We start from the raw sequence: 26,728 nt of genomic DNA, 5'->3' as shown, positions 1-26,728 counted from the left end.
CTTGTATGCCTTTGTATCAAAATGTTAACCTCTGTACTTGCCTAGTGCATTTTGTGTAGGTTTCATTTAAAGTCTTCTTAATAGTTGCCTTTTATTTTAAGGATGGTCAGTGTTTGCATGTAATTTCATAACAGGGAACTTCTTAAATAGGTTATTATGATATGAAATGTATGCAGTTTTAAGATCTCAGTGTGTGTTTTGATATTCTTATAGTATATGCAGAATCAGAATGTTCCGGGAAATATTGAGTTAACTGTGAATATCTTGACAATGGGCTATTGGCCGACATATGTGCCTATGGAAGTTCATTTACCACCAGAGGTAAGAGTTACTGTTTAGAACTGACTTATAGGCATAGAAATCATAGCATTTCCATTTTGCTTGTCATTTAAAAATAGATACTTAGAAAAAAATAGAGACCCAGGGTCTCGCTGTATTGCTCAGGCTGGTCTTGAACTCTTGGGCTCAAGTGATCCCCCCCGCCTCAGCCTTCCAAAGTGCTGGGATTACAGGTGTAAGTCACCAGGCCTGGCATGGATACTTTTAAAAGTGTATGTCAGTAAACGCACCAACACCAAATACCAACTGCTTTAATGTTTTACTTTTGTACTTAGAAGTCCAGTTAAGCACATAGCTAATAATGCCAAATTTCTGGGTTCAGGGTCAATTTCCCTGGCTCTTCTTCCATCTTCCCAGGTTATACCCCTCACTCTACCTAGCTATTAAGAATTCTTGCACATATTTCACCCATAGGTGGGATTGCTAAATGATGGGTCCTTGATTAAATCTATCCTGACTCCTGGTAAACTGTCTAGTCCAGGACTGAAGCCCATAAAAGGGATTAAGGCTAGACAGATAGATATTGAGAATCCTCCATGGAGATGATTATGAAGGCCCAGGGAGTAGATTTCTCTCAAAGAGGAAGAAAAAACAGCAGAGGCAGAACTTTAGAAAAGGCTCACATTTGGCAGATGGTAGAAAGAGGAACCTGTGAAGGAAACCAATGCAGAAGCAACAGTGAAATAAAGGAACCAGCATAGTGCAGAGGCACAAAAGCTGCTGCAGGTGAATGTTTCAAAAGAGGGGATGATTAAATGTTCAGAGAGAGCAAAAGGTATAAATCCTAATAAATCCCATTTGATTTGGTGGTTGGGAGATCATTGTTTTTCATCAAAGTGATTGGTGGACCTACTGGATATAGTCTTAAAATTTTCCAGAAACTATATCACATGAGGTAAGTATAAAAAGTGGTAAATGTGGTATTGGATACAGAGCTTAAATAAAGCCTTATTTTATTTACTTTAGATGGTAAAACTTCAGGAGATTTTCAAGACATTTTACCTAGGCAAACATAGTGGCAGGAAACTTCAGTGGCAGTCAACCCTAGGACACTGTGTGTTAAAAGCAGAATTTAAAGAGGTAAGTGGATGTTCCCAAAACTTTTAGTTTTCATCTTTATCTTTAATGTTTAGGTCATCCTTCTTAACTGAAAGTTTAGGCTATTGTTTTTTGTTTTCTTCTTTTTTGTTTTTTTTTTTTTTGAGACAGAGTCTCACTCTGTCACCAGAGTGGAGTGCAGTGGCGCTATCTTGGCTCACCGCAACCTCCGCCTCCTGGGTTCAAGTGATTCTCCTGCCTCAGCCTCCCGAGTGGCTGGGACTACAGGCGCGCGCCACCATACCCAGCTAATTCTTTTTGTGTTTTTAGTGGAGACGGGGTTTCACCATGTTGGCCAGGATGGTCTCTGTCTCTTGACCTTGTGATCCACGCGCCTCGGCCTCCTAAAGTGCTGGGATTACAGGTGTGAACCACCGCATCTGGCCAGTTTAAGCTATTGTTTTATGATTGTATCCTAGATATCCGCATGATGACAGTGATAGTTTGTCATAGCTTTATGTATTTTTAAGTAATTTTAGGTGTGTGGTCTTTCCACGATTGATTTGGCCCTTCTGCAAAATGAAAAGCAGTGAACTTTCCCCCTACCCTTTCCTCACCTGTGGATGAAAACTGTACACTGCCACTTCCTATTTTTATTTATTTGTTTATTTTTAGAGATAGGGTCCCACTCTGTCACCCAGGCAGGAGTACAGTGGCACAATCATAGTTCACTGTAACCTCAAACTCATGGGCTCAAGCTATCCCCCTGCCTCCGCTTCCTAAAGTGCTGGGATTACAGGCATGAGCAACTACACTTAGTCTAACACTGCCACTTCTTGACAGAAATCTTGTTGCTGGGAGCTACGAATAGAGTGGGAGTTAAGGGAAACAGTGTGCAATATCTAATCTCAAAAAACTAGCTTTTCATGACTAATCTGAGCCAAACAAATCAAAAATACATTTGAAATAGTGATTTCTTGCTGCTTGTGATGAATATCTAGAATGACACATAAGGCTGATTAATTTTCATTACTGTATTCTATTTATAAGGCTTAAAAAAAACTGTTAAAAGGTCAGCTAATCCTTCCCCCTATTTTAGGTAGGGTCACACCTAAACCTCACACTGAAATACTGTATTACCACGTCAAGTGGCTTTGCTGGATAATGCTAATCATGTTTCTAAATCCACTAATTGAAAAATGCTTTTCCTATAAGAGATGATTAATTTTTCATGTGTTTTTAAAAAAGTGATGACTAAACACTTTTATTTCTTCAACAGGGTAAAAAGGAACTCCAGGTCTCTCTTTTTCAAACACTGGTGCTGCTAATGTTTAATGAGGGAGAGGAGTTCAGTTTAGAAGAGATCAAGCAGGCAACTGGAATAGGTTTGTAGCAAACATTAAGTGTTCACTATGTGCACACCACTATGTTAAGAGGTCTGGGGGACATATTTATAGGAATAACTCCTTGCCTCAGAACTGTTTTGAGTTTTTTTTCTTTTTTTTTAATGAGACAGGGTCTCACTCTGTCACCCAGGCTGGGGTCCAGTGGTACAATCATGGCTCAGGCTCAAGTGATTCTTCTGCCTCAGCCTGCCAAGCAGATGGGACTACAAGTGCATGCCACCATGCCTGGCTAATTTTTAAAATTTTTTTTGTAGAGACAGGGTCTCACTATGTTGCTTAGCCTGGTCTCAAACTCCTGGGCTCAAGGGATCTTCCTGCCTCAGCCTCCCTAAGTACTGCAATTACAGGCATGAGCCCCTGCAGCCAGCCAGAACTCTTTTTTTTCCCCCTCAAGATGGAATCTTGCTCTGTCACCCGGGCTGGAGTGCAGTGGCGTGATCTCGGCTCACTGCAACCTCTGCCTCCTGTGTTCAAGCAATTCTCCTGCCTCAGCCTCCCGAGTAGCTGGGATTACAGGCGCCTGCCACCACACCTGGCTAATGTTTGTATTTTTAGTAGAGACGGGGTTTCACCATGTTGGCCAGGCTGGTCTGGAACTCCTGACCTCGTGATCCGCCTGCCTCGGCCTACCAAAGTGCTGGGATTACAGGTGTGAGCCACCACGCCTGGCCAGAACTCTTTATATAACCATAGGGAAAGGGGGAAATGACACTTGAAATAATGTCAAAACCCATAAGTACTGGCTTGTGGTACTGACTATAAGTGTTGTAAGAGTGCAACAAAGCAAGAGATCACTGTGGACTGGCACAATTGGGAAAGCTGTCATGAAGCAAGTGGCATTTGAGCTGGGCCTTCAAGTTTTGGTCAGGGAGAAGGCATATACAGCAAGGGGAAATATTTTGAGATGAGGTTTGGAGGTAGGAATGGGCACAGTATAGGCCCATGAAGAGCTTAATTGTAGCATAGAATCATGAAGAATCATGAAGAGCTTAATTGTAACATAGAATAGTGAGTTAAAAAATTAGGTAAGATGAGTAGGGCCTGATTGTGGAGAACCTGATAAGTCTAGCAAATGAAAGCTACACTGTAGTGTCTCAACTATGTGGCATGGTGGAAGTAATTATTTGGACCACTTACTGAAATCAATCTACAGGGCAACTGGAAGGATCAAGGGATTCCAGTTTAGATGCTATTGGGATGATTCAGGCATAAAGTAGAAGGGACTTAGACTAGAATGAGACCATGAAAATGGAGAAAACTCATCTCTGCGGAAGCAGCGGCTAGCTATTATGTTGAGGATGAAGGAGAAGGAAAAGTTAAAAGATGATTTCAGGGTTTCCCAACTGAGAAGGTTAGTGGTATCACCACTGACAATTGGAAAGAGGACACAGTTACATGGAGATGATGAATCAAATTTTGGACGTAACTACAGTTGATAGTAAAACAGCCAGGCGGAATTGCCCTTTAAACGTGCAACTGGAGAGAAGTGAAATGTCATTTTGGAAGATTTGGTAGTTGCCCACATGGTATGATAATTGACGTCTTTAAAAGAGGACTAGGGGCCGGGCGTGGTGGCTCACATCTGTAATCCCAGCACTGGGAGGCCAAGGCGGGTGGATCACTTGAGCTCAGGAGTTTGAGACCAGCCTGGGCAACATGGTGAAACCCCGCCTCTATTTTTTTTAAAAAAGAAGAGGACTAGGAAAAAAGCCATTGGCTAGAACAAAGAAAAGTTGTTGGTGACCTTTGGGAAAAAATGAAACAGTTTTAATAGGGGGATGGAGTGGAAGCTAGATTGAGGTAGAATGTCGTAGTTGTTCATGCTGGTAACAAATAACTAAACCTCTGTTTCTTCTTCAGAGGATGGAGAGTTAAGGAGAACACTGCAGTCATTAGCCTGTGGCAAAGCTAGAGTTCTGGCGAAAAATCCAAAGGGCAAAGATATTGAAGATGGTGACAAGTTCATTTGTAATGATGATTTCAAACATAAACTTTTCAGGATAAAGATCAATCAAATCCAGATGAAAGAAACGGTATTTCTTTCACTTTCTCTTAGTCCTAACACACTGGAATTATACATGTTAATAATCAAAATATATAAAGATTTTTATACCTGTAATACTGCCAATACCATTAATATTTTTTGTGCCTATGTCCAGCTAAATATGTTTCCTTATTTGATTTTGGGTGTTTGGGAGAGTGGTTGTACAGGATTGAGATGATACTCAACATGGTTTCATATCTTACTTTGTTTATTTAGTATTCAATCTTTAGAATTTTTCCATGCCATTAAATAGCTTCGAAAAAATGGCAGATGGCAGTGTAATATTTTTACATGGCTCTTATAGTTTGTTCAACCACTGTTCATTTTGGGGCAATTAAATTCATGACTTATTAGTATTATAAATAAGATTGCAAGAAACCTCTTTGAAACTAAATTTTAATCTCTTTGATATATGATAAATTTGTGGAAGTAGATTTTTTTGGGTTAAAGGGTATGAACATTTTAGGAGTCTTAGTACATAATGTCATATTGTGTTCCGGAAAGGCTGGACCAGTTTATACTCTGTCCAGCAGCATATGAGAGCCTGTCTTACTATGTCCCCCAGCACTAAAGATTATATTTTCTTTTGCCAACTTGCTTGGTGAAAAATCTGAATTGATTTATTCACTATTTATTTGATTAACAGTGAAGTTGGGCCAGGTACGGTGGTTCACACCTGTAATCCCAGTACCTTGGGAGGGCCGAGGCGGGCAGATCACCTGAGGTCAGGAGTTCAAAACCAGCTTGGCCAACATGGCGATACCCTGTCTCTACTAAAAATACAAAAATCAGCTGGGCGTGGTGGTGCGTGCTTGTAGTCCCAGCTACTTGGGAGGCTGAGGCATGAGAATCACCTGAACCCGGGATGTGGAGGTTGCAGTGAGCTGAGATCGCGCCACTGCACTGCAGCCTGGGTGACAGTGAGGCTCTGTTTAAAAAAAAGAAAAAACAAACAAAAACAGGGAAGGTGAATATTTTGTTTGTTTTTGCCATTTGAATTTGTAAGAGACTTCCAACTGCAGCATCCTGAAACTGATGGTTTCAGTTCCAATAAGGTTTAATGCAATATATGAAAAAAAAAATTTTTTTTTTGAGGTAGAGTCTCACTCTGTCACCTAGGCTGGAGTCAGTGGCACGATCTTGGCACACTGCAGCCTCTGCCTTCCGGGTTCAAGCGATTATCCTGCCTCAGCCTCCTGAGTAGCTGGGACTACATGCGTGAGCGACCACGCCCGGCTAATTTTTGTATTTTAAGTAGAGATGGGTTTTCACCATATTGGCCAGGCAGGTCTTGAACTCCTGACCTCATGATCCGCCCATCTCGGCCTCCCAAAGTGCTGGAATTACAGGTGTGAGCCACTGAGCCCGACTGAAAAAATTTTAATGTAGGACAGCGACCAGTATCTCCAAACAAGTTCCTGTCATTTTCACATACACATCAAAGACAGGATATTTTCTTAAAGGATTACCATGTCCTTACTTTTAAAACATTTATGCTGTACCAGGAAGAAACTGCTGCAAAAAGGCCAAACTGTTTTTTTGGTTTAATTACTAAAGATGAACATTTTTACTTTAGCATCAAGATTGGTAAACCGCCTCCTAAATACCTAAATTTCTGTAAGTCTTGAAGGATTGTAAGCACTAATGGCATGCATGTCTGATTTATATATTACAAAATAAAAATTAATTTTCAAAGAGGTTGACTCTTAACTAGTTTGCTTAGCCAGTTAATACCATGCCTTGAGTCAGAGATCAGACAGAGTCACCTTATAGACAAGCTATTGTCGTAGAGAAATCTGGTTAACAATCCATTGAAACTGATACACACATTTAAAAGATATATCAAAGACAGAGTAAAAAAACAAAATGGTAAATTCCACATCAGCTATCTCTACTTCTAGAAAAGCAATTCAAAGATGATGTTTTTCTATTAACTAATATTAGCATTACTTCATTGGTATAGGGCAATATAATCAGAACAGAAAGGAGTTATGTTTGTAGGATTTTTCTCTGTCAGCATCTATATTTATAAGACCCCATTTAGATAATTCAGTACCTTTAAAGCAATAACAATGTCATGTCCCTAAAATGCACAATTTATGTAAATAGTCAGGTTTTGCTTCTGGTATAATTCCTAGGTTTAAAACTTTTTTGTTAGGTTGAAGAACAAGCAAGCACTACAGAAAGAGTATTTCAAGACAGACAGTATCAAATTGATGCTGCAATTGTTCGAATTATGAAGATGAGAAAGACACTTAGCCACAATCTCCTTGTTTCAGAAGTGTACAACCAGTTGAAATTTCCAGTAAAGGTAGGTACTTCTGTGTTTTCCTATTGAGCGTGTTATAAATAAAAGAAAGTACATTAGATTTTCAGACACAAATCTTGCAAACATAAAGCGTCATGACCATTTAGAGAGAGAAAAGTTTTAATTTCCCATGTTGATGCATATGATTTCCAGAAAAAAACTTTGTTGGCATATGTGGGCAGCAGTGACAAAAGGGAAAAATAACAGAAAAGCCTGGATACCTGAAAGTTTAACTGCTAAATGAGTGTTTGGAATTTTCAAGTTTATTCACTATATTTCTTTTGAACTTCTTGGTTGGTTATTTACTTCTTTTCCTCTTGAAATACCATGGTATTTATTGAAATACCATGGTATTTGACAGATTTGGTTATTGTGGATTGAGTTAAATCTCCTGTTTAGTTAGCTTATATAAGAGATCATCTGTTAAAAACCATACAGATAACTAGTCATGATTAAGCATCTTTTTGAAAAGTGTAGTGATAGTTCTGGTAAACTGAAATTGGTCATTAAATGGAAATGTTCCATTGTGAATGACCAATAATAAAGTCACTTAATGTGATGTTGTACTGGCCTTTTTTCCAAGTTTTAGGAGGTAGATAGCCAAACCCTTGGATGATAAACATTGATAGAGTTTGAATAGACTGCTAGCTATTAGGGTTCTTATGAGCTTTGGACTTTCATAAATCACTTCACCATGCTGATCTTGTTTCCTCTTTTGTAAAACTGAGATAATAATAGTACTTACCTTGTAGGATTATTGTGAGGTTTAAGTGAGATCATGAATGTAAAAATCTTAGCACTGGACCTGGTACATAATAAGCACTCGGTAGCTCTTAGTTCTAATAAGGTAAGCATTTTCTTTTCTCCAAACCTAATATCGCACTCCTCATTACCACCCTCTCACCCTCATGCTCTGCTTAACAGTCATTTCACCTCAAGCCAGAGAGATCACTGATGCTGGGGAAATTAGGGGATCGCTGTAGTTAATATTGTGCTGATATTCTAGGTCTTTCACCATAATTAAGAGAAAGTCATCTGATTTCCCAACCTTGGGATTACTGGATAAAATTTTCACTGCTGTATCAGACTACCTCCCCTCTTTTCCCCTCTTGAACAAGTGGTCATTTTACTTATCCTGAAAAACTTTCTATTAGCAAACAAGATTATATTATATTTACAGACTAGATACATAAGATATATAGTGGAATTTTGTCATCCAGGAGCTTAGAATGCAATCATGAAGATAAAGCTACAAGCTTTCTTGATTACTTTTAAATCACAGGATGCAGAAATCCAAGTCACTTAGATGCACTAAACCAGAAATATGAAGATCTAAATTATGAGGTACTTCATTTATCAAGCCATTTCATGTAGTTTTTTTTTTGAGATGGAGTCTCACTCTGTCATCCAGGCTGGAGTGCAGTGGCATAATCTTGGCTCACTGCAGCCTCTGCCTCCCGGGTTCAAGCAATTCTTTTGCCTCAGCCTCTCGAGTAGCTGGGACCACAGGTGCGCACAATCACGCCTGGCTAATTTTTATGTTTTTAGTAGAGACGGGGTTTTACCGTATTGGTCAGGCTGGTCTCGAACTCCTGACCTCATGATCTGCCCACAGCCTCCCAAAGTGCTGGGATTACAGGCATGAGCCACTGCACCTGGCCAGTATTCTTTTAAATAGTGATTTTTTTTTTTTGAGATGGAGTCTTCTTGCTCTGTCACCCAGGTTGGAGTTCAGTGGCGCGATCACGTTTCACTACAACCTCCACCCCCCGGGTTCAAGCAATTCTCCTGCCTCAGTCTCCCTGGTAGCTGAGACTACAGGCGCCCACCACCACACCTGGCTAATTCTTGTATTTTTAGTGCAGATGGGGTTTTGCCATGTTAGCCAGTCTGGTCTCAAACTCCTGACCTCAGGTGATCCACCCATCTTAGCCTCCCAAAGTGCTGGGATTACAGGCATGAGCCACCACACCCGGTCTAAATAGTGATTTCATCAGTACGTTTTAAATCTTAATTTATAAAAATGAAGCCAACTAACTCTTGCCCAAAGTAAAGGTGTGCTTCATGAACTATCTTGACAAAACGAGTATTCTGTGTCCTTAAACTACCTTACAGTGCTCATGTGAAGTTACAATAAATGTAGTCTTTTGTATTTAACCACGCGAAGGGTAGCTGCTTCTGGCATGACCTCTTTAAAATAGAAAAGTAATAAAAAGTATTCCGTAACAATATGACAAGGAAGTGACAGTTTAATGTATGTATAGTATATAGTACAGGTTGAACACCTTTAATGAGAATCCAGAATCTGAAATGCTCTAAAATTGGAAACTTTGAATGCCAACATGATGCCACAGGTGGAAAATTCCACACTTTACCTCATTTGACAGGTTGCAGTCAAAACTTTGTTTCATGCACAAAAGGTATAAAATTATCTTCAGGCTATGTAAGGTATGTATGAAACATAGATGAATTTTGTGTTTAGACTTGGGTCCCATCTCCATGGTATCTCACTATGTATATGCAAATATACCAAAATGAAAAAGTCAGGACCAGGCATGGTAGCTCACACCTGTGAGTACTGGGATTCCAGTACTTTGGGAGGCTGAGGCTGGGGGGATCACTCCAGAACAAGAGTTTAAGGTCAGCCTGGGCAACATAGCAAGACCCTGTCTATTAAAAAAATTAAAAGCTCCAAAAAAAAATCAAAAATCAAAAACACTTTTGGCGTTAAAGAATCTTCAACATACCTGGGCACGGTGGCGCACGCCTGTAATCCCAGCACTTTGGGAGGCTGAGGCAGGTGGATCACCTGAGGTCAGGAGTTCGAGACCAGCCTGGCCAATATGGTGACACCCCATCTCTACCAAAAATACAAAAATTAGCCAGGCGTGGTGGCTTGTGTCTAGTCCCAGCTACTCGGGAGGCTGAGGCAGAAGAATCACTTGAACCCAGGAGGTGGAGGTTGCAGTGAGCCAAAGTGGTGCCACTGCAGTCCAGCCTGGGTGACAGAGCGAGACTCCGTCTCAAAAAAAGAAAAAAAGAATCTTCAATGTGTATAAAACATTTTTTAACCTGGTTTATTTTCATGATACTTTTCTCTAAAAAAGAGATTTAAATAAATAAAAATTTTAAAAAAGGAGATTAAATTCATGAGCCGAAACTGTTGTCTTTTTAATGGGGTATTAACTAAATGGGCTTGAGCCAATGATAATGAACTTTACATTGAAAATTTGCCTTCTCTTACAGCCTGCTGATCTTAAGAAGAGAATAGAATCTTTAATTGACCGGGACTACATGGAAAGAGATAAAGAAAATCCAAACCAGTACAACTATATTGCATAGAATGTTGGCCTTGCAGCATTTGGTGTCATATGCAGTAGCCAGTGGATAAACTAACCTGTTGATTCAATATTATTTGACTCCTTTTTTACTACCGATGACCAAATGAAGCAGTGTAATTAATGGAAATAGTTGAGTGGACTTTTTCTCAGTGGTTAACATGCCCATTTTAAAGAGTAATACTTACCTTTAAGAAGAATGTTGTTGAACTCTTTGCATGTTATTTAGTATGATGTGCAGAAAACACTTAAGAACGTACCTGGTCTTCATGAATTCCTCTTTGGAACTGGGAAAGAGATCCCTGTGGCTATTAAAAATGGGGGAGGGTTCTTACACACCATTAATTATGAAGCAAAAGGTTTATTTGCTTAAAATGTCATTTAAAGATACTTAAACTGCATGCAAACTTTATTTACTGTACAGAGTTCTGGATGTATTTATCAAATAGAAAAACCACCCTTGACTTGGTTGTTCACCCGTTTTGTGATTTCCCTTGAAAAGAGAAATGAATTGTCATAGCTATTGATATTTTACTAGGTAATGTTCTGTTACACTGAAAGGGATGTTTTTTAAAAAAAATTATTTGGAAACAAGTTTTCAAGTAGGGGGACAGTTGCTTACATAATATCTTGTATATTCACATCCTAAAAATTTTCATTTATGAGTATGGGATGTGTATATATGGCTTAGCCCCAAGTTAACTGTGCTGATTAACAAGTACTTATAAAAATAGCTAAAATAGAAAATTAATGATCAGTTGTACTAGAGGAACATCATAGAAGAGAAAAATCCAACTCTTTATATTAAAAATGAATACAATAAGAAAATTGCAAAAGAGACCAAAATGAACGTGTTTTGTAAATTGTTACAGGAGCAAAAACTTCGCAACTAGTTTTCAACATACTTTAGACTTTAAATGTTGTTTGGACAGTTTTGTCTTCAACTTGGACCAATTGTAGATTGTTACAGGCTTTCTAGGATTTAGCATTCCTATTTTCTCTACCAAAGTTTTTTTTAGAAGCATCCCAACTCTTCTCTTTGTTGATAAATAAGCCTTTCCTGTCATCTTCATTTTAACTTGCTAAAACCCTAGATACAAAGGTCCTCCCTCATTTTTCCCACACAGCCCCTGTTTGGGAATTTGAGATTCTGTGTCATGCTGGTTTTCCTTTCAGAATTGCTTGAAATCGAGTTCTCTTAGCCACTGGACACCTAGTTTTCAGGAGAATGTCCCAAGATTGTTTATATATACAAAATGGCAAAAGTACTGTTTTTCGAATTGATAATTCAAGCAAAGGCTTCTCTTTACCATCACTGATTTTTTTTTTGTTTTTATTTTGTTTCCTTGTTTCTATTTCCTTGAAGCTTTGAAGGGAGGAGAAGCAGAAAATTTTGTTTTTGTTTTTTAAAAATCAGAACTACTTAATGCTTTTTGCCACAGCATATTTCCTTGCCTGTTGGAGCCGTTAGGAAGATTACCTATGTCCTAATCTTCAACCTGAGAAGATTTTTGACTCTTGTGTCTACTGTTGATTGTTTGCTTGAGTTCTCAAAGACCTGTGGCCAGGTATTTTAAAAAGTCGTCTATTTCTTTCTAGTTGCATCAACTTGCACACTGGTGTCTAACTATATGTGGTATTTGGAACTTGTAATTCTTATTGAGCAGCCATTGCCTATATTTTCTCAGCTCCTCACTGATTTCTTTATATGAGCTCAGCTGACAAGCAAATGCAGCTATTTTGTTTACCCTCTCTTCATACCGGACCATCAACAACAGTGTTCTAACTCATCCCTGATGGTCTGTGAGATGTAGACTATTACACAAGATTCAAGTTACTCATAAGCAACTTTTAGATAGAGTTGGTCCTGTTAGGAGGAGACTCTTGATGTCACCTTCAGTATCTTGAAAGCGGGTCCCCTCCCCGAGGCTCTTAATTCTTTGAAAACTTGATGCTGTTTCAGCTGAAAAATTAGCAAGACTGTTAAAAAAGTTGAGGGGAGCTGTTTAAGAAACTGAAAAGTAATTGCAAACTACATTGGATAATTGTGACTTTCAGTTGTTGTTCTGTATCAGTTGAATTTTTGTGCTCTTTTCCCTGTGTACGTGGTGGTTCTATTTTTCTCCAATAAAACTTTTATTTAAAAAAAGTTTCTAGAGAAGATCTTTAAAATTCAAGTATTGTAAGAAAGTTATAAAATCACAGGACTTAAAATCTTCCTAACAACTTCTAATGAACTCACATTTGTTGATTTTGTTATTTTTAAACTTTTTAAAAATTTTGTAATGATATTGTGGTAATGCTATAAGAGTATGGGGGAGGGCATGGTTAACAGGGTGAGGAAAATTCCCAGGAATCCTCAAGGTGGATAATTATTCTTAAACATGCGGATACAAGTATAAACATTGCTTCATTCAAATCCTCAGTGTCAAATTGTTTCATAAAGTCAATATGAAATGAGTCTAGATTTGAGTTCAGGGGAGAAGAAAAGATTACTCTTAGTTATGGCATTTGCTCTGCCTTTTCTGTTAATAGTTTTTTGAGTTCTGGGCCAGATACTCTCAGAGTAAGATGTTCCTCAAAGTTTTTGAACCCAGTTCCTGAGTCTGCTTGAATGGTCTTAATATGATGTCTAGCCATACTCTTGAAATTTTTGCTGTGTATGTGAGTGTACAGTTCAGAAAACCAGTTTATCTAGGCATCTGGATCTAAAGATTAGAGAAGTTTGTTTTTTAATCTGGATATTCATAAATCTTTTAAAATGAGCTGGTCTTTGTTTTCATGACCACTCTGTTTAATGCTGTGAATGGCAGGAGTGTTGTGAGCATGTTCTATTCTCTTATTTACATAAAATTGCCAAAACAAATTGTTCATTAAAAAGAAAAGAGCAGTACTGATGAAAATTTGCATAATTATGCTTTGTAAAATGATATCTTGCTAATGCTTCATTAATGAATATTTTTCAGTGTCCTACAAAAAAAACACCTGCTTTACATTTGAATACTGAAGTTTGTTCACCTGCAAACACTTGGTTGAAATCACTTTGCTCAATTATTTTCCTTTTTCCCCTTGCTGTTATAAAAAAGGGTATTTCTTCTTTTGAATGGACACATAATGTACCTTTATGTTTAACAATCCTTAGAAGTCATCTCTAGCATAGTGAAAAAGACTCTGACCTTTCTTTTGTAAAACCCTTTCTATTGGATGTAAAATATAAGAATGTGCTGCACTGACATGTTAGAACTTAATAGTTTTGCCAGCTATAACAACAACAGATCCTCTTCATTTGTTCTCTAATTTCAAAACTTTTCTTTAATTTTTAAATTTTTTATTGTGGTAAAGTACACACAAAATTTACCATTCTAACCATGATAAAGTATACAATTCTGACATTTAGTACATTCACAATATTGTGCAGTCACCATTATGTAGTTCCAGAACATTTTCATCAACTCTAAAGGAAACTTGGCACCAATAAGCAGTCATTTCCCATTCCCCATTTCACCCAGCCTCTGGAAACCACTGCTTTCTGTCTCTCTGGATTTGCCTATTCTGGATATTTCCTATCAATGGAATCATTATGTGACTTTTTGTATCTGGTTTCTTTCACTTAGCATGATGTTTTCAAGGTTCCTCCACATCATATGTATTGATACTTCATTCCTTTTTATGGCTGAATAATAGCACATTGGACATTTGTGTTGTACAAGGTGTTGGACATTTGTATGGTTTCCACCTTCTGGCTGTTGTGCATAGTGCTGCTATGAAGATTTGTTTACAATTATCTGTTCAAGTCCCTGTTTTAAAATCTTTTGGGAATATACCTAGGAGTGAAATTACTGGGTTATATGATAGTTCTGTGCTTAACTTCTCGACGAACCACTAAACTTTTCCACAGCAGCTACACCATTTTCTGTTCCCACCAGCAATGTATTTCTCCAATTTCTCCACATCCTCAACACTTGCTGTTTTCTGGTTTTCAGGTATTATCATAATCATCTTAGTGTGAAGTGGTAGTTCATTGTGATTTTGAATCTCATTTCTTTAATGACTAATAATGTTGACCATCTTTTTATGTGGTTATTGGCCATTTGTATATTTTCTTTGGAGAAATGTCTATTCACATTTTTTGGCTGTTTTTTAAATAGGTTGTTTTTTTATTGAGTTGTAAGAATTCTTTTTATATTCTAATAGTTTCTCCGGTTCTGTGAATTGCCTTCTTAGTGCCTTCTTAGTGCCACTTAGTGGCGACCTTTGCACATGAGTTTTTAATTTTAATGTAGTCTAGTTTATTTTTTATCTGTTGCTTGTGCTTTTGGTGTCATTTTTTTTTTATTTTCACTTATAAGCTGTCTGTATGTCATGGTGTCATATTTAAGAAACCATTGCCAAATCAATGCTCATGATTTTACCCCTGTGTTTTCTTATAAGAGTTTTACAGTTTTATTTCTTATGTTTAGGTCTTTGATCTTGAGTTAGTTTCTATATATGATATGAAGTAAATGTTTAACTTTATTCTTTTGCATGTGGTTATCTAGTTGTCGCAGCACCATTTGTCAAAGAGGCTATTTTTTCTCCCATTGAATAATCTTATCAACCCTCGTTGAAAATCAATTGGCCATAGCTGTATGGGTTTATTTCTTTATATATATATATATATATATATACTTTTAAGTTCTAGGATACATGTGCACAACGTGCAGGTTTGTTACATATGTATACATGTGCCATGTTGGTGTGCTGGCACCCATTAACTCATCATTTACATTAGGCATATCTCCTAATGCTGTCCCTACGCCCTACCCCCACCCCACTACAGGCCCCGGTGTGTGATGTTCCCCTTCCTGTGTCCAAGTGTTCTTGTTGTTCAGTTCCCACCTATGAGTGAGAACATACGGTGTTTGGTTTTCTGTCCTTGCGATAGTTTGCTGAGAATGATGGTTTCCAGCTTCATCCATGTCCCTACAAAGGACATGAACCCATCTTTTTTTATGGCTGCCTAGTATTCTGTGGTGTATATGTGCCACATTTTCTTAATCCAGGCTATCATTGATAGACATTTGGATTGGTTCCAAGTCTTTGCTATTGTGAATAGTGCTACAATAAACATACGTGTGCATGTGTCTTTATAGCAGCATGATTTATAATCCTTTGGGTATATACCCAGTAATGGGATGGCTGGGTCAAATGGTATTTCTAGTTCTAGATCCCTGAGGAATCGCCACACTGTCTTCCACAATGTGGAACTAGTTTACAGTCCCACCAACAGTGTAAAAGTGTTCCTATTTCTCCACATCCTCTCCAGCACCTGTTGTTTCCTGACTTTTTAATGATCGCCATTCTAACTGGTGTGAGATGGTATCTCATTGTGGTTTTGATTTGCATTTCTCTGATGGCCAGTGATGATGAGCATTTTTTCCTGTGTCTGTTGGCTGCATAAATGTCTTCTTTTTAGAAGTATCTGTTCATATCCTTCGCCCACTTGTTGATGGGGTTGTTTGTTTTTTTCTTGTAAATTTGTTTGAGTTCTTTGTAGATTCTGGATATTAGCCCTTTGTCAGATGTGTAGCTTGCAAAAATTTTCTCCCATTCCGTAGGTTGCGTGTTCACTCTGATCGTAGTTTCTTTTGCTGTGCAGAAGCCCTTTAGTTTAATTAGATCCCATTTGTCAATTTTGGCTTTTGTTGCCATTGCTTTTGGTGTTTTAGACATGAAGTCCTTGCCCATGCCTATGTCCTGAATGGTATTGCCTAAGTTTTCTTCTAGGGTTTTTATGGTTTTAGGTCTAACCTGTAAGTCTTTAATCCATCTTGAATTAATTTTTGTATAAGGTGTAAGGAAGGGATCCAGTTTCAGCTTTCTGCATATGGCTAGCCAGTTTTCCCAGCACCATTTATTAAATAGGGAATCCTTTCGCCATTTCTTGTTTTTTGTCAGGTTTGTCAAAGATCAGATGATTGTAGATGTGTGGTATTATTTCTGAGGACTCTGTTCTGTTCCATTGGTCTATATGTCTGTTTTGGTACCAGTACCATGCTGTTTTGGTTACTGTAGCCTTGTAGCATAGTTTGAAGTCAGGTAGCGTGATGCCTCCTGCTTTGTTCTTTGGGCTTAGGATTGACTTGGCAATGCGGGCTCTTTTTTGGTTCCATATGAACTTTAGTTTTTTCCAATTCTGTGAAGAAAGTCATTGGTAGCTTGATGGGGATGGCATTGAATCTATAAATTACCTTGGGCAGTATGGCCATTTTCACGATATTGATTCTTCCTATCTATGAGCATGGAATGTTCTTCCATTTGTTTGTGTCCTCTTTTATTTCGTTGAGCAGTGGTTTGTAGTTCTCCTTGAAGAGGTCCTTCACATCCCTTGTAAATTGGATTCCTAGGTATTTTATTATTTTTGAAGCAATAGTGAATGGGAGTGCACTCATGATTTGGCTCTCTGTTTGTCTGTTATTTGGTGTATAAGAATGCTTGTGATTTTTGCACATTGATTTTGTATCCTGAGACTTTGCTGAAGTTGCTTATCAGCTTAAGGAGATTTTGGGCTGAGATGATGGGGTTTTCTAAATATATACAATCATGTCATCTGCAAACAGGGACAATTTGACTTCCTCTTTTCCTAATTGAATACCCTTTATTTCTCTCTCCTGCCTGATTGCCCTGGCCAGAACTTCCAACACTGTGTTGAATAGGAGTAGTAAGAGAGGGCATCCCTGTCTTGTGCCAGTTTTCAAAGGGAATGCTTCCCGTTTTTGCCCATTCAGTATGATATTGGCTGTGGGTTTGTCATAACTAGCTCTTATTATTTTGAGATATGTCCCATCAATACCTAATTTACTGAGAGTTTTTAGCATGAAAGGCTGTTGAATTTTGTCAAAGGCCTTTTCTGCATCTATTGAGATAATCATGTGGTTTTTGTCTTTGGTTCTGTTTATATGGTGGATTACGTTTATTGATTTGCATATGTTGAACCAGCCTTGCATCCCAGGGATGAAGCCCACTTGATCATGGTGGATAAACTTTTTGATGTGCTGCTGGATTCGGTTTGCCAGTATTTTATTGAGGATTTTTGCATCGATGTTCACATGGCCGGGTACCCCTCTGAGACGAAGCTTCTAGAGGAACGATCAGGCAGCAACATTTGCTGTTTAGCAATATTCGCTGTTCTGCAGCCTCCGCTGCTGATACCCAGGCAAACAGGGTCTGGAATGGACCTCCAGCAAACTCCAACAGACCTGCAGCTTAGGGTCCTGACTGTTAGAAGGAAAACTAACAAACAGAAAGGATGTCCATGCCAAAACCCCATCTGTATGTCACCATCATCAAAGACCAAAGGTAGATAAAACCACAGAGATGGGGTTTATTTCTTAATTCTATTCCATTCTTCTTATATGTCCATCTTACACTGGTACTACACTGTTTTGATTACTATAGCTTTTTAGTAAATTTTGAAATCAGAAAATGTGAATGTTTCACCTTTCCTCTTTTTCAAGATTGTTTTAACTATTTAGGTGCCTTACATATAATTCCATATGGATTTTAGGATCAGCTTTTTCATTTCTGCAAAAAAGGTCATTGGGATTTTGATAGGGATTGCATTGAATCTATATATCACTTTGGAGAGTATTGTCATCTTAACAATATGAAGTCTTCTAATCCATGAACAAAAGATGTCTTTCTGTTTTTAGGTATTTAAAATTTTTTTTCAGTAAAGTTTTATATATGTCAGTGTACTTTTCTTGTATCTCCCTAATTATGTTCCTAAATATTTTGTTCTTTTTGGTGCTATCATAAATGTAATTGTTTTCTAAATTTACTTTTCATGCTATTCATTGCCAGTGTATACAACTGTATACAACTGATTTTTGCATGTTTATCTTGTATCCGGCATTTTTGCTGGATTCGTTTGCTAGCTCTTATGAATTTTTGTGAATTTTTAAGGAGTTTGTATTTATAGCATCTTTGCCATCTACAGTTTACTTCTTCCTTTCCATTTTGGGTGCCTTCAATTTCTTGCCTAATTTCTCTGAGTGGAGATTTCAACAATGTTAAATACGTAGCTAAAGTGAGCATTCTTGACTTGTTTCTGTTCTTAGGTGGGAAGCTTTCAGTCTTTCACCATTGAGTATGATGTTACCTGTGGGTGTTTTATAAATGCCCTTTATCATATTGAAGAAGTTTTCTTTCTCTTTTATTTAGTTTTTTAGAGATGGAGTCTCGCTCTGTCACCCAGACTAGAGTGCTATGATACAGTCATGGCTCACTACAGCCTCTACCTCCTGGGCTCCAGCAATCCTCCCACCTCAGCCTCCCAAGTAGCTAGGACTACAGGCACCTGCCACCACACCTGGCTAATTAACATTTTTTAATAGAGACAGGGGTCTCACTGTGTTGCCCAGACTGGTCTCGAACTCCTGGCCTCAATTGATCTGCCGTCTTGGCCTCCCAAATTGCTGGGACTACAGGAGTGAGCCACTGCCTGGCCGGAAGTTTTCTTTCATTCTTAGCTTTCTGAATGATTTTGTCATTAAAGGGTGTTGAACTTTGTCAGATGCTTTTTCTGCATCAGTTGAGATGATCATGTGGTTTATTTCCTTCATTCTATTCATGTGGTGTAATACATTGATTTGTTTTCATATGTAGAATCACCCTTGCATTCTTGGCATAAGTCCCATTTGGTCATGTTGTCTAATCCTTTTGGTATGTTGTTGGATTTGATGTGCTATTATTTTTTGAAGATCTTTGCATCTGTATTCATAAGGAATATTGATCTGTACTATTCTTGCAGTATCTTTATCCAGCTTTAGTATCAGGGTAATGCTAGTGTTATACAATGAACTATCAAGTATTTGGTCTTCTGTTTTTTGGAAGACTTTCAGAAGGATTGGTGTTCATTCTTCTTTAACAGAATTCACCAGTGTGAAAGTCAGAGGATGAAGAATAAAAAAGAGAATTCACTAGTGAAGCTGTCCGGTACCAGGCTTTTCTTTTGGGAGATGTTTTCGATTATTTAGTATCTTACAGGTCTGTTCAGATTTTCTATTTCTTTTTGCATCAGTTTTAGGTCATTTGTATATTTCTAGGAATTTGTATTTTTTTGTTTGTTTGTTTTTTTCTTGTCTTTTTTTTTTTTTTGAGATGGAGTTTCGCTCTTTTCGCCCAGGCTGGAGTGCAGTGGCGTGATCTCGGCTCGCTGCAACCTCTGCCTCCTGGGTTCAAGCGATTCTCCTTCCTCAGCCTCCAGAGTAGCTGGGACGATAGGCGCACACCACCACGCCCAGCTAATTTTTGTATTTTTAGTAGAGACGGGGTTTTACCATGTTGGCCAAGATGTTCTCGATCTCCTGACCTTGTGATCCACTTGCCTCGATTTTCTCTTAGATATCTAATTTGTTTGCATACAATTGTCGATAGCAATCCTCTTTTCTTTTTTTGAGACAGGGTCTCACTCTTGTCACCCAGGCTGGAGTGCAGTGGCACGATGATAGCTGACTGCAGCCTAGATCTCCCAGGTTCAGGCAATTCTCCTACTTCAGCATCCCAGGTAGCTGGGACCACAAGCATTCATCACCACACCTAACTAGTTTTTTTTTTAAATTTTTTTGTAGAGATGGGGTCTTGTTGTGTTGCCCAGGCTGGTCTCAAACTCTTAAGCAATCCTCTCACCTCGGCCTCCCAAAGTGCTGGTATTACAGGCATGAGCCATTGTGCTCAGCCTCATGGCAATCTTTTATCATCCTTTTTAATTCTGCGAGATCAGTAGTAATATCCCACTTTCATTTCTGATTTTAGTAACTTGAGTCTATTCTATGTTTTTCTTTTTTTTTTTTTTTTTTTTTGAGACAGGGTATCACCCTGTTGCCCAGGCTGGAGTGCAGTGGCACAGTCACAGCTCACTGCAGCCTAAACTCCTGGGCTTCAGCGATCTTTCTGAGTAGCTGGGACTACAGGTGCGTGCCACCACACCCAGCTAATTTTTTAAAATTTTTTTGCAGAGATTGGGTCTCCCTATGTTGCCCAGGCTAGTCTTGAACTCCTGGCCTGAAGCAATCTTTCCATCTTGGTCTTCCGAATTGCTGGGATTACAGGCGAGAGCCATCATACCTGGTCTATTAGTGATTTCTAATTTTACTCCATGTGGCCAGAGAAGATAGTCTATGATTTCAGTCTTGTTAAATCTATTGAGAGTTGTGTGGCCTAACATGATTCATCCTGGAGAATGTTTCATGTGGAGTTGAGAAGAATGTGTATTCCACTGTTTTGTGTGGAATGTTCTGTATATGTCTACCGAGCCAAGTAGGTTTGTAGTGTTGTTCAGTTTTTCTATTTCCTTATTGATCTTCTGTCTAGTATTATCCATTATTGAAAGTGGGGTATTGAAGTCTTCAACCATTATTGTAGAACTGTCTATTTCTCCCTTCAATTCTACCAGTTTTTACTTCATATATAGTGGGACTGTTAGGTATGTCTGTTTATGATTATTAATACCTTACCCCTATATCAATATATATTATTCTTTGTCTCTTGTAATAATACACTTTTTTACTTAAAAGTCTATTTTATCTGACATTAGTGGAGCAACCCTAGCCCTCTTTTGGTTTGGTTTGCTTGCAATGTCTTTTTCCATCCTTTCTCTTTCAACTTGTTTGTGTCTAGAACCTAAAGTGAGTTTCTTGTCGACAATTTATAGTTAGATCTTGGTTTTAAATCCATTCTGCCAATCTCTGACTTTTGAAATTGGAGAGTTTAATTTTTTTACATCTAAAATAATTACTGATGAGGAAGGACTTCTGTCATTTTGCTATTTGTTTTCTATATATCATATTTTTTTGTTCCTTAATCCTTTATTACTGCCGTCTCTTGTGTGTGTTTCTTTTTAAATTCATGGGTTTTTTGTTTACTGCTGTACTTGATATATATGAAGTAACAGATACTGCATTTTTACTTATATATTTATTCTTGGTTGAATTAATTTTATAATCATAAACATCTAGTAGAAATAACATAAGCTTATTCGACTAGTAAACTCAGAATAAAAGTTGTGTGTCTGCATTATATTTAATGCTGATGCTGACAACTCTGAAGGCATTTTCTTTTCTTTTTTTTTTTTTAACTAAACCAACAGTATTATTTACCAAAGATTACCAGTCAAGTGAACTTGAAAAGCATTTGGGTTAGTTCTGTTTTCTAAGAGAATACTTAATTTATGTAAGTTTCTCTTTCTGTCCTTTTTTTTTTTTTCTTGAGACAGTCTTGCTCTGTCGCCCAGGCTGGAGTGCAATGGCGCTATCTTGGTTCACTGCAACCTCCACCTCCTGGGCTCAAGCAATTCTCCTGCCTCAGCCTCCCGAGTAGCTGAGATCATAGGCACATGCCACCGTACCTGGCTAATATTTGTATTTTTTGTAGAGATGGGGTTTCGCCATGTTGCCCAGCCTGGTCTTGAACTCCTGAGCTCAGGTGATCTGTCTGCCTCGGCCTCTCAAACTGCTGGGATTACAGGCGTGAGCCACCATGCCTGGCGTTTTTTTTTGTTTGTTTGTTTTTTTTTTTTCTTTGGACACGTCTCTGTTACTTATACTGGAGTGCGATGGCAGGATCATAGCTCACTGCAGCCTGGAACTCCTGGGCTCAAGCAATTCTCCTGCCTCAGCCTCCTAAGTGGCTAGGACTACATGCACAAGCCACTATGGCTAGCTAATTTTTAAATTTTCTTTTGTAGAGACGAGGATCTCGTTATGTTGCTGAGGGTGACCTTAAGCAATCCTCCTGCCTGGGCCTCCCAAAGTTCTAAGATTACAAGCCTAAGCACCACACTCGGCCAGGTTTATTTTTCTTAAAGCCAGTGAAGTAGACCTTGTTTACAAACTACATAATACCATGGGGATAGAAAAATGTCATATCTACAGAGACATACATAAACATACAGATACAAACATTTTACAGCTTTCATTTAAAAATTTTAGCCATGTATCAGGTACAATAATATGAAACTCACTCGTTTGTAAGAGAATAGCTGTATCTAAATTGTGTTTCTAGCAGATAGAGTAAGTTAAGGTTACCTACTCAGATGGCTAAAGGTTTTTACAAGTATTTGTGGAAAAGACAAGATTCTTCATTTGCCCAATTTCCAAACAGCTCCTTTTTTTTCCTTCAGGTGAGAGTCATCTTGAGATTTTCATTTCAAAAGAGATAGCCCTCAGGCCCTAGAGAAGAAATTTTACATCTCAAAGACACAGAGAAAGGATGAAAGTTCTCTCCTAGGAGTTTTGTAGCATATTTGCCTATTTCCGGAGGTCCGTCTTATGAGGCTGTGGACTAAAATGTAGGTGACTGAGGAGACACCTAGTGGTTGTCTATCTCCAAAGCCCATCGGAGTGGATGAAATATCCAGTCTATTTCTAACTAGCCTTCCTTTTCTTTTTAGCCTCGTGTAATTGCTTTTGGATGTCCCTAAGTCTCTTGAGAGCCAGAGTTCTACAGTTCAAGAGACTAAGGGGCTGGAGTGGGAAGGTAAAAGGTCTGACAGTAGTGGACAGAAGGATGGAGGAGATAGGGGCTTGGAGGGGGAACAGATCAAGGTTCAAAGAAACTGAATTAAAGATCGAAAATGGCAGAAGGAGGAGCGGAAGCAACGGGGAGGAAGAGGTCTTAGCACGAGTTTGGGGAGATCTTAAGTTTTCTGAAGAAGCCAATGAAGTTTCAAGTTATTAGCAAAATTGTGTCAACAAAAAGGAGGTGGCCAGAGTTGGCAGATCATATAGTTTGCAGGATTTTGAGAAAGGAATTTCAGTTGACTGAGGTTTCCATGGAAGGAACAGGATCAAAAAGAATAGAGAATATTCCTGGCAGAATTGAACTCCTTTTTTTTTCTTTTAAACCAAAGGTGTAATAATATGTTTCTTGCCCAATGTACACAGCAAATCGATATGCTGAGATGCTGGGTTACAGCAGAGAAAGAGGTTTTTGTTTTTTGTTTTTGAGACGGAGTCTCGCTCTGTCACTCAGGCTGGAGTACAGTGGCACAATCTCGGCTTACTGCAGCCCGTGCCTCCCAGGTTCAAGCAATTCTCCTGCCTCAGCCTCCCGAGTAGCTGGGATTACAGGTGCGTTACCACCACGCCCAGCTAATTTTTGTATTTTTAGTAGAGACGGGGTATCACCATGTTGTCCAGGCTGGTCTCAAACTCCTGACCTACAGTGATCTACCTGCCTCGGCCTCCCAAAGTGCTGGGATTACAAGCGTGAGCCACTGCGCCCGGCCGAGAAAGAAGTTTAATGGTAGGATAATTAAACAAAGAGATGGGAGGAAACCTCAAATCTATCTCCCCAAGGAATTTGAGGTTAGGGTTTTAAAGGGTTTTGGAGTGGGCCAAAGTGTGGAGATTGTTGATTGGTTGAAGAGTGCAGGATGAAGTCATAGGACTTGGAGATGAAGAAACTGTATTCTTGGCCAGGTTGATGCCTATAATCCCAACACTTTGGGAGCCCAAGGCAGGAGGATTGCTTGAGGGAAGTAGTTCAAGACCAGCCTGGCTAACATAGGGAGACCCCATCTCTACAAAAAATTTTTTTAAATTAGCTGGGTGTAGTGGTATCTACCTGTAGCCCCAGCTACTAAGGAGGCTGAGGCTGGAGGATTACTTAAGCCGAGGAGTTTGAGGCTTTAGTGAGCTATGATTGTGCCACTTCACTCCAGCCTGGCTGACGGAGCAAGACTCTATCTTAAAAAAAGAAACAAGTATATTCTTGTGCTGATTTGGTTCCTCTCTGAGGGTCTTGAAACTGGTTGGCTTCAGCCTTTCCACTGGAATTCAGGATCCTAAGAATATCTTAAGCAGTCTTTAAACGAAAGCCTTATAATTCCAATGTCAGAGATCCTATCTATAGGAACAATGGGAATGCAAATAGTCAGTATCTAGTACTACATGACTTTCAGCAAAAGGAAAGTGGGCCAAAGGGCAGCCTGATTAATTTTTAACTATATTTCTGTCCAGAACCTGGCATGCAATTCATGTCACCCCACTGGGGACATTTTCAGAGTTATATTTATCGAGTGACTTGACCAAAACCAATAAGCCCTTAATGGCTTAACTGTGGGTATAAGGGGTGTCTTCATAGAGGGTGCAAAGATACAGCCCTCCCCCCACCGCCAAGATCCAGAACCACTCCCAGAGATAGCCAAAAGACAGAGAATCCTCTGAGAGCTGGCAACAGTTGGTAGGACCCTAGATACAAGTAGGGTGCAACCCCCATTTCTGTCCGGCCATATTGTTGGGGGCTGCCAACCTTTCAGTTGGCTGCCTGCAAATACAGGCTTGATAACCTGTGTGCCCGGACAGGTAGAAAGCCAAGCTAAGCTTTCAGGACACGAGACCAACAGGAAAGCAAAAGCTGTCTCTGAGAGGGAAAGGATCAAGCCAGAGTCATAATCCAAAAAAATCAATTGGTACAGATGTTTTCCTCCTGCTAATCAAAGTTAGAAAGTAAGGAGCAAAGAAAAGTGTTTGCCTTCCTCTTCTCTACTAGGTGCTACAGACAGATCCAGGAGAGTTGACTTTGGTAAGAATTCTTACCCTTAGCCAGCTTCTGTCAGTTTCCCCGGGATCTCATTGGCAGGTTCCAGAGTGAGCAGGGTACCCCAGAGATCCTATCCTCATCACCAGAAACTCTAGGGGAGGAAAAATAATTTTCTCTCTACCCTTCATAGTTGTTAATTGTGATGGACTCCTGTAACAAAAGATAGATTCACAAGAGAAAAACAGTTTAATAGCTTGTACAGCAGTCCCCCCTTATCTGAGGAGAGTATGTTCCAAGACCCCTGGTAGATGCCTGAAATCACGGATAGTACCAGGCCCTATATATACATTTTTTTCCTATAAATACATACCTATACTTCATTTATAAATTAGACACAGTAGATTAAGAACAATAAAATAGGACAATTGTAACAATTTGCTAGCATTACTACTCTTGTGCTTTGGGGCCATTGTTAATTAAAACAAGGATTACTTGAACAGAAGCACTGCAGTACTGCAACAGTTGATCTGATAACCAAGATGGCTACTAAGTGACTAATGGGTGGTATATACAGTATGGATGTGCTGGGCAAAGGAATGATTTGCATCTTGGGTGGGATGGAGCAGGACGGCATGAGATTCCATCATGCTATTCAGAATGGCATGCAATTTGAAAGTTAGGAATTGTTTATTTCTGGAATTTTCCATGTAATATTCTTGGACCATGTTGACCACAGGTAACTGTACCCAGGGAAAACAAAACTGCTTATAAGGGGGGACTATTATATGCCTCATGTATACATCCAACCAGGGAAGGATGAGTAAATCTCCCCTTCTGTTGTATTTGATTGATTTTTTTTTGTAGTATACCGTTTTGATTCTCTTCTCATTTCCTTTTATGCATATCTTTTTTTTAAACAGAAGCAAAGTATCACTGTGTTACCCAGGCTAGACTAGAGCTCCTGGGTTCAAGTGATCCTCCCTCCTCAGCCTCCTGAGTAGCTGGGAGTATAGGTGCACGCCACCTCGCCTGGCTTCTTTTCATATATATCTTTTAGGGTTTTTTTCTTAGTGGTTACCCTGGGGATTATGATGGGCATCTTAAGTTTACAACTAACTAGTATGAATTAATACTAATTTAGCTTCAATAGTATATATAAAAACTGCTTCTATACAGCTCTACCTCTCCTCCTTTATGTAGTTATTGTCCCAAAGTACATCTTTATATATTGTGTGCCTATTTAGAGATGAAATCTTTCTCAGATTTCTTAGTCTGAAATAGCCAATGAGACATTCTTAAGTTGAAAGCAATATAAATATTGGCACGAGTTGCTTTTAGATATTCAATTGTTTTGTGTTAATTTAAAAATCCCTTCTGTGCATAAATGCATTTTCTTTTCATTAACTATATGTCAGAAGTTTGTTTCGTTGGTTTTTGTTTGAGACAGAGTTTCACTCTGTCACCCAGGCTAGAGTGAAGTGGCGTGATCTTGCCTCACTGCAACCTCCATCTCCTGGATTCAAGCTATTCTCCTGTCTCAGTCACCCGAGTAGCTGGGATTACAGGCATGCGCCACCACGCCTGGCTAATTTTTGTATTTTTGGTAGAGACGGTTTCACCATGTTGACCAGGCTGGTCTCGAACTACTGACCTCAAGTGATCTGCCCGCCTCGGCCTCCAAAAGTGATGGGATTATAGGCGTGAGCCACTGCGCCCAGCCTATATGTCAGAA

General features: G+C 39.0%; 1 protein-coding gene across 6 annotated transcripts in view; it reads left to right on the top strand.

Annotated features, from left to right (window-relative positions):
- Window positions 1-10,937, top strand: part of CUL4B (cullin 4B) — a 49,255-nt gene extending 38,318 nt beyond the window's left edge. For all 6 annotated transcript variants that reach the window (XM_019019490.4, XM_019019489.4, XM_019019491.4 and 3 more), the window contains 6 exons: window positions 214-321; window positions 1,306-1,419; window positions 2,657-2,762; window positions 4,644-4,816; window positions 6,986-7,138; window positions 10,382-10,937. In XM_019019490.4, the coding sequence (XP_018875035.1) occupies window positions 214-321; window positions 1,306-1,419; window positions 2,657-2,762; window positions 4,644-4,816; window positions 6,986-7,138; window positions 10,382-10,477 (750 nt within the window). In that variant the 3' untranslated portion in view covers window positions 10,478-10,937. The remainder of the gene's footprint in view (window positions 1-213; window positions 322-1,305; window positions 1,420-2,656; window positions 2,763-4,643; window positions 4,817-6,985; window positions 7,139-10,381) is intronic.
- The last annotated feature ends 15,791 nt before the right edge of the window (window positions 10,938-26,728 follow it).

The sequence above is a fragment of the Gorilla gorilla genome, chromosome X (genome assembly GCF_029281585.2).
Source record: "Gorilla gorilla gorilla isolate KB3781 chromosome X, NHGRI_mGorGor1-v2.1_pri, whole genome shotgun sequence".
Classification (NCBI taxonomy): Eukaryota; Metazoa; Chordata; class Mammalia; order Primates; family Hominidae; genus Gorilla; species Gorilla gorilla.
Note: the sequence above shows the minus strand (reverse complement) of the source record. Positions and strands in the feature narration are given on the sequence as shown.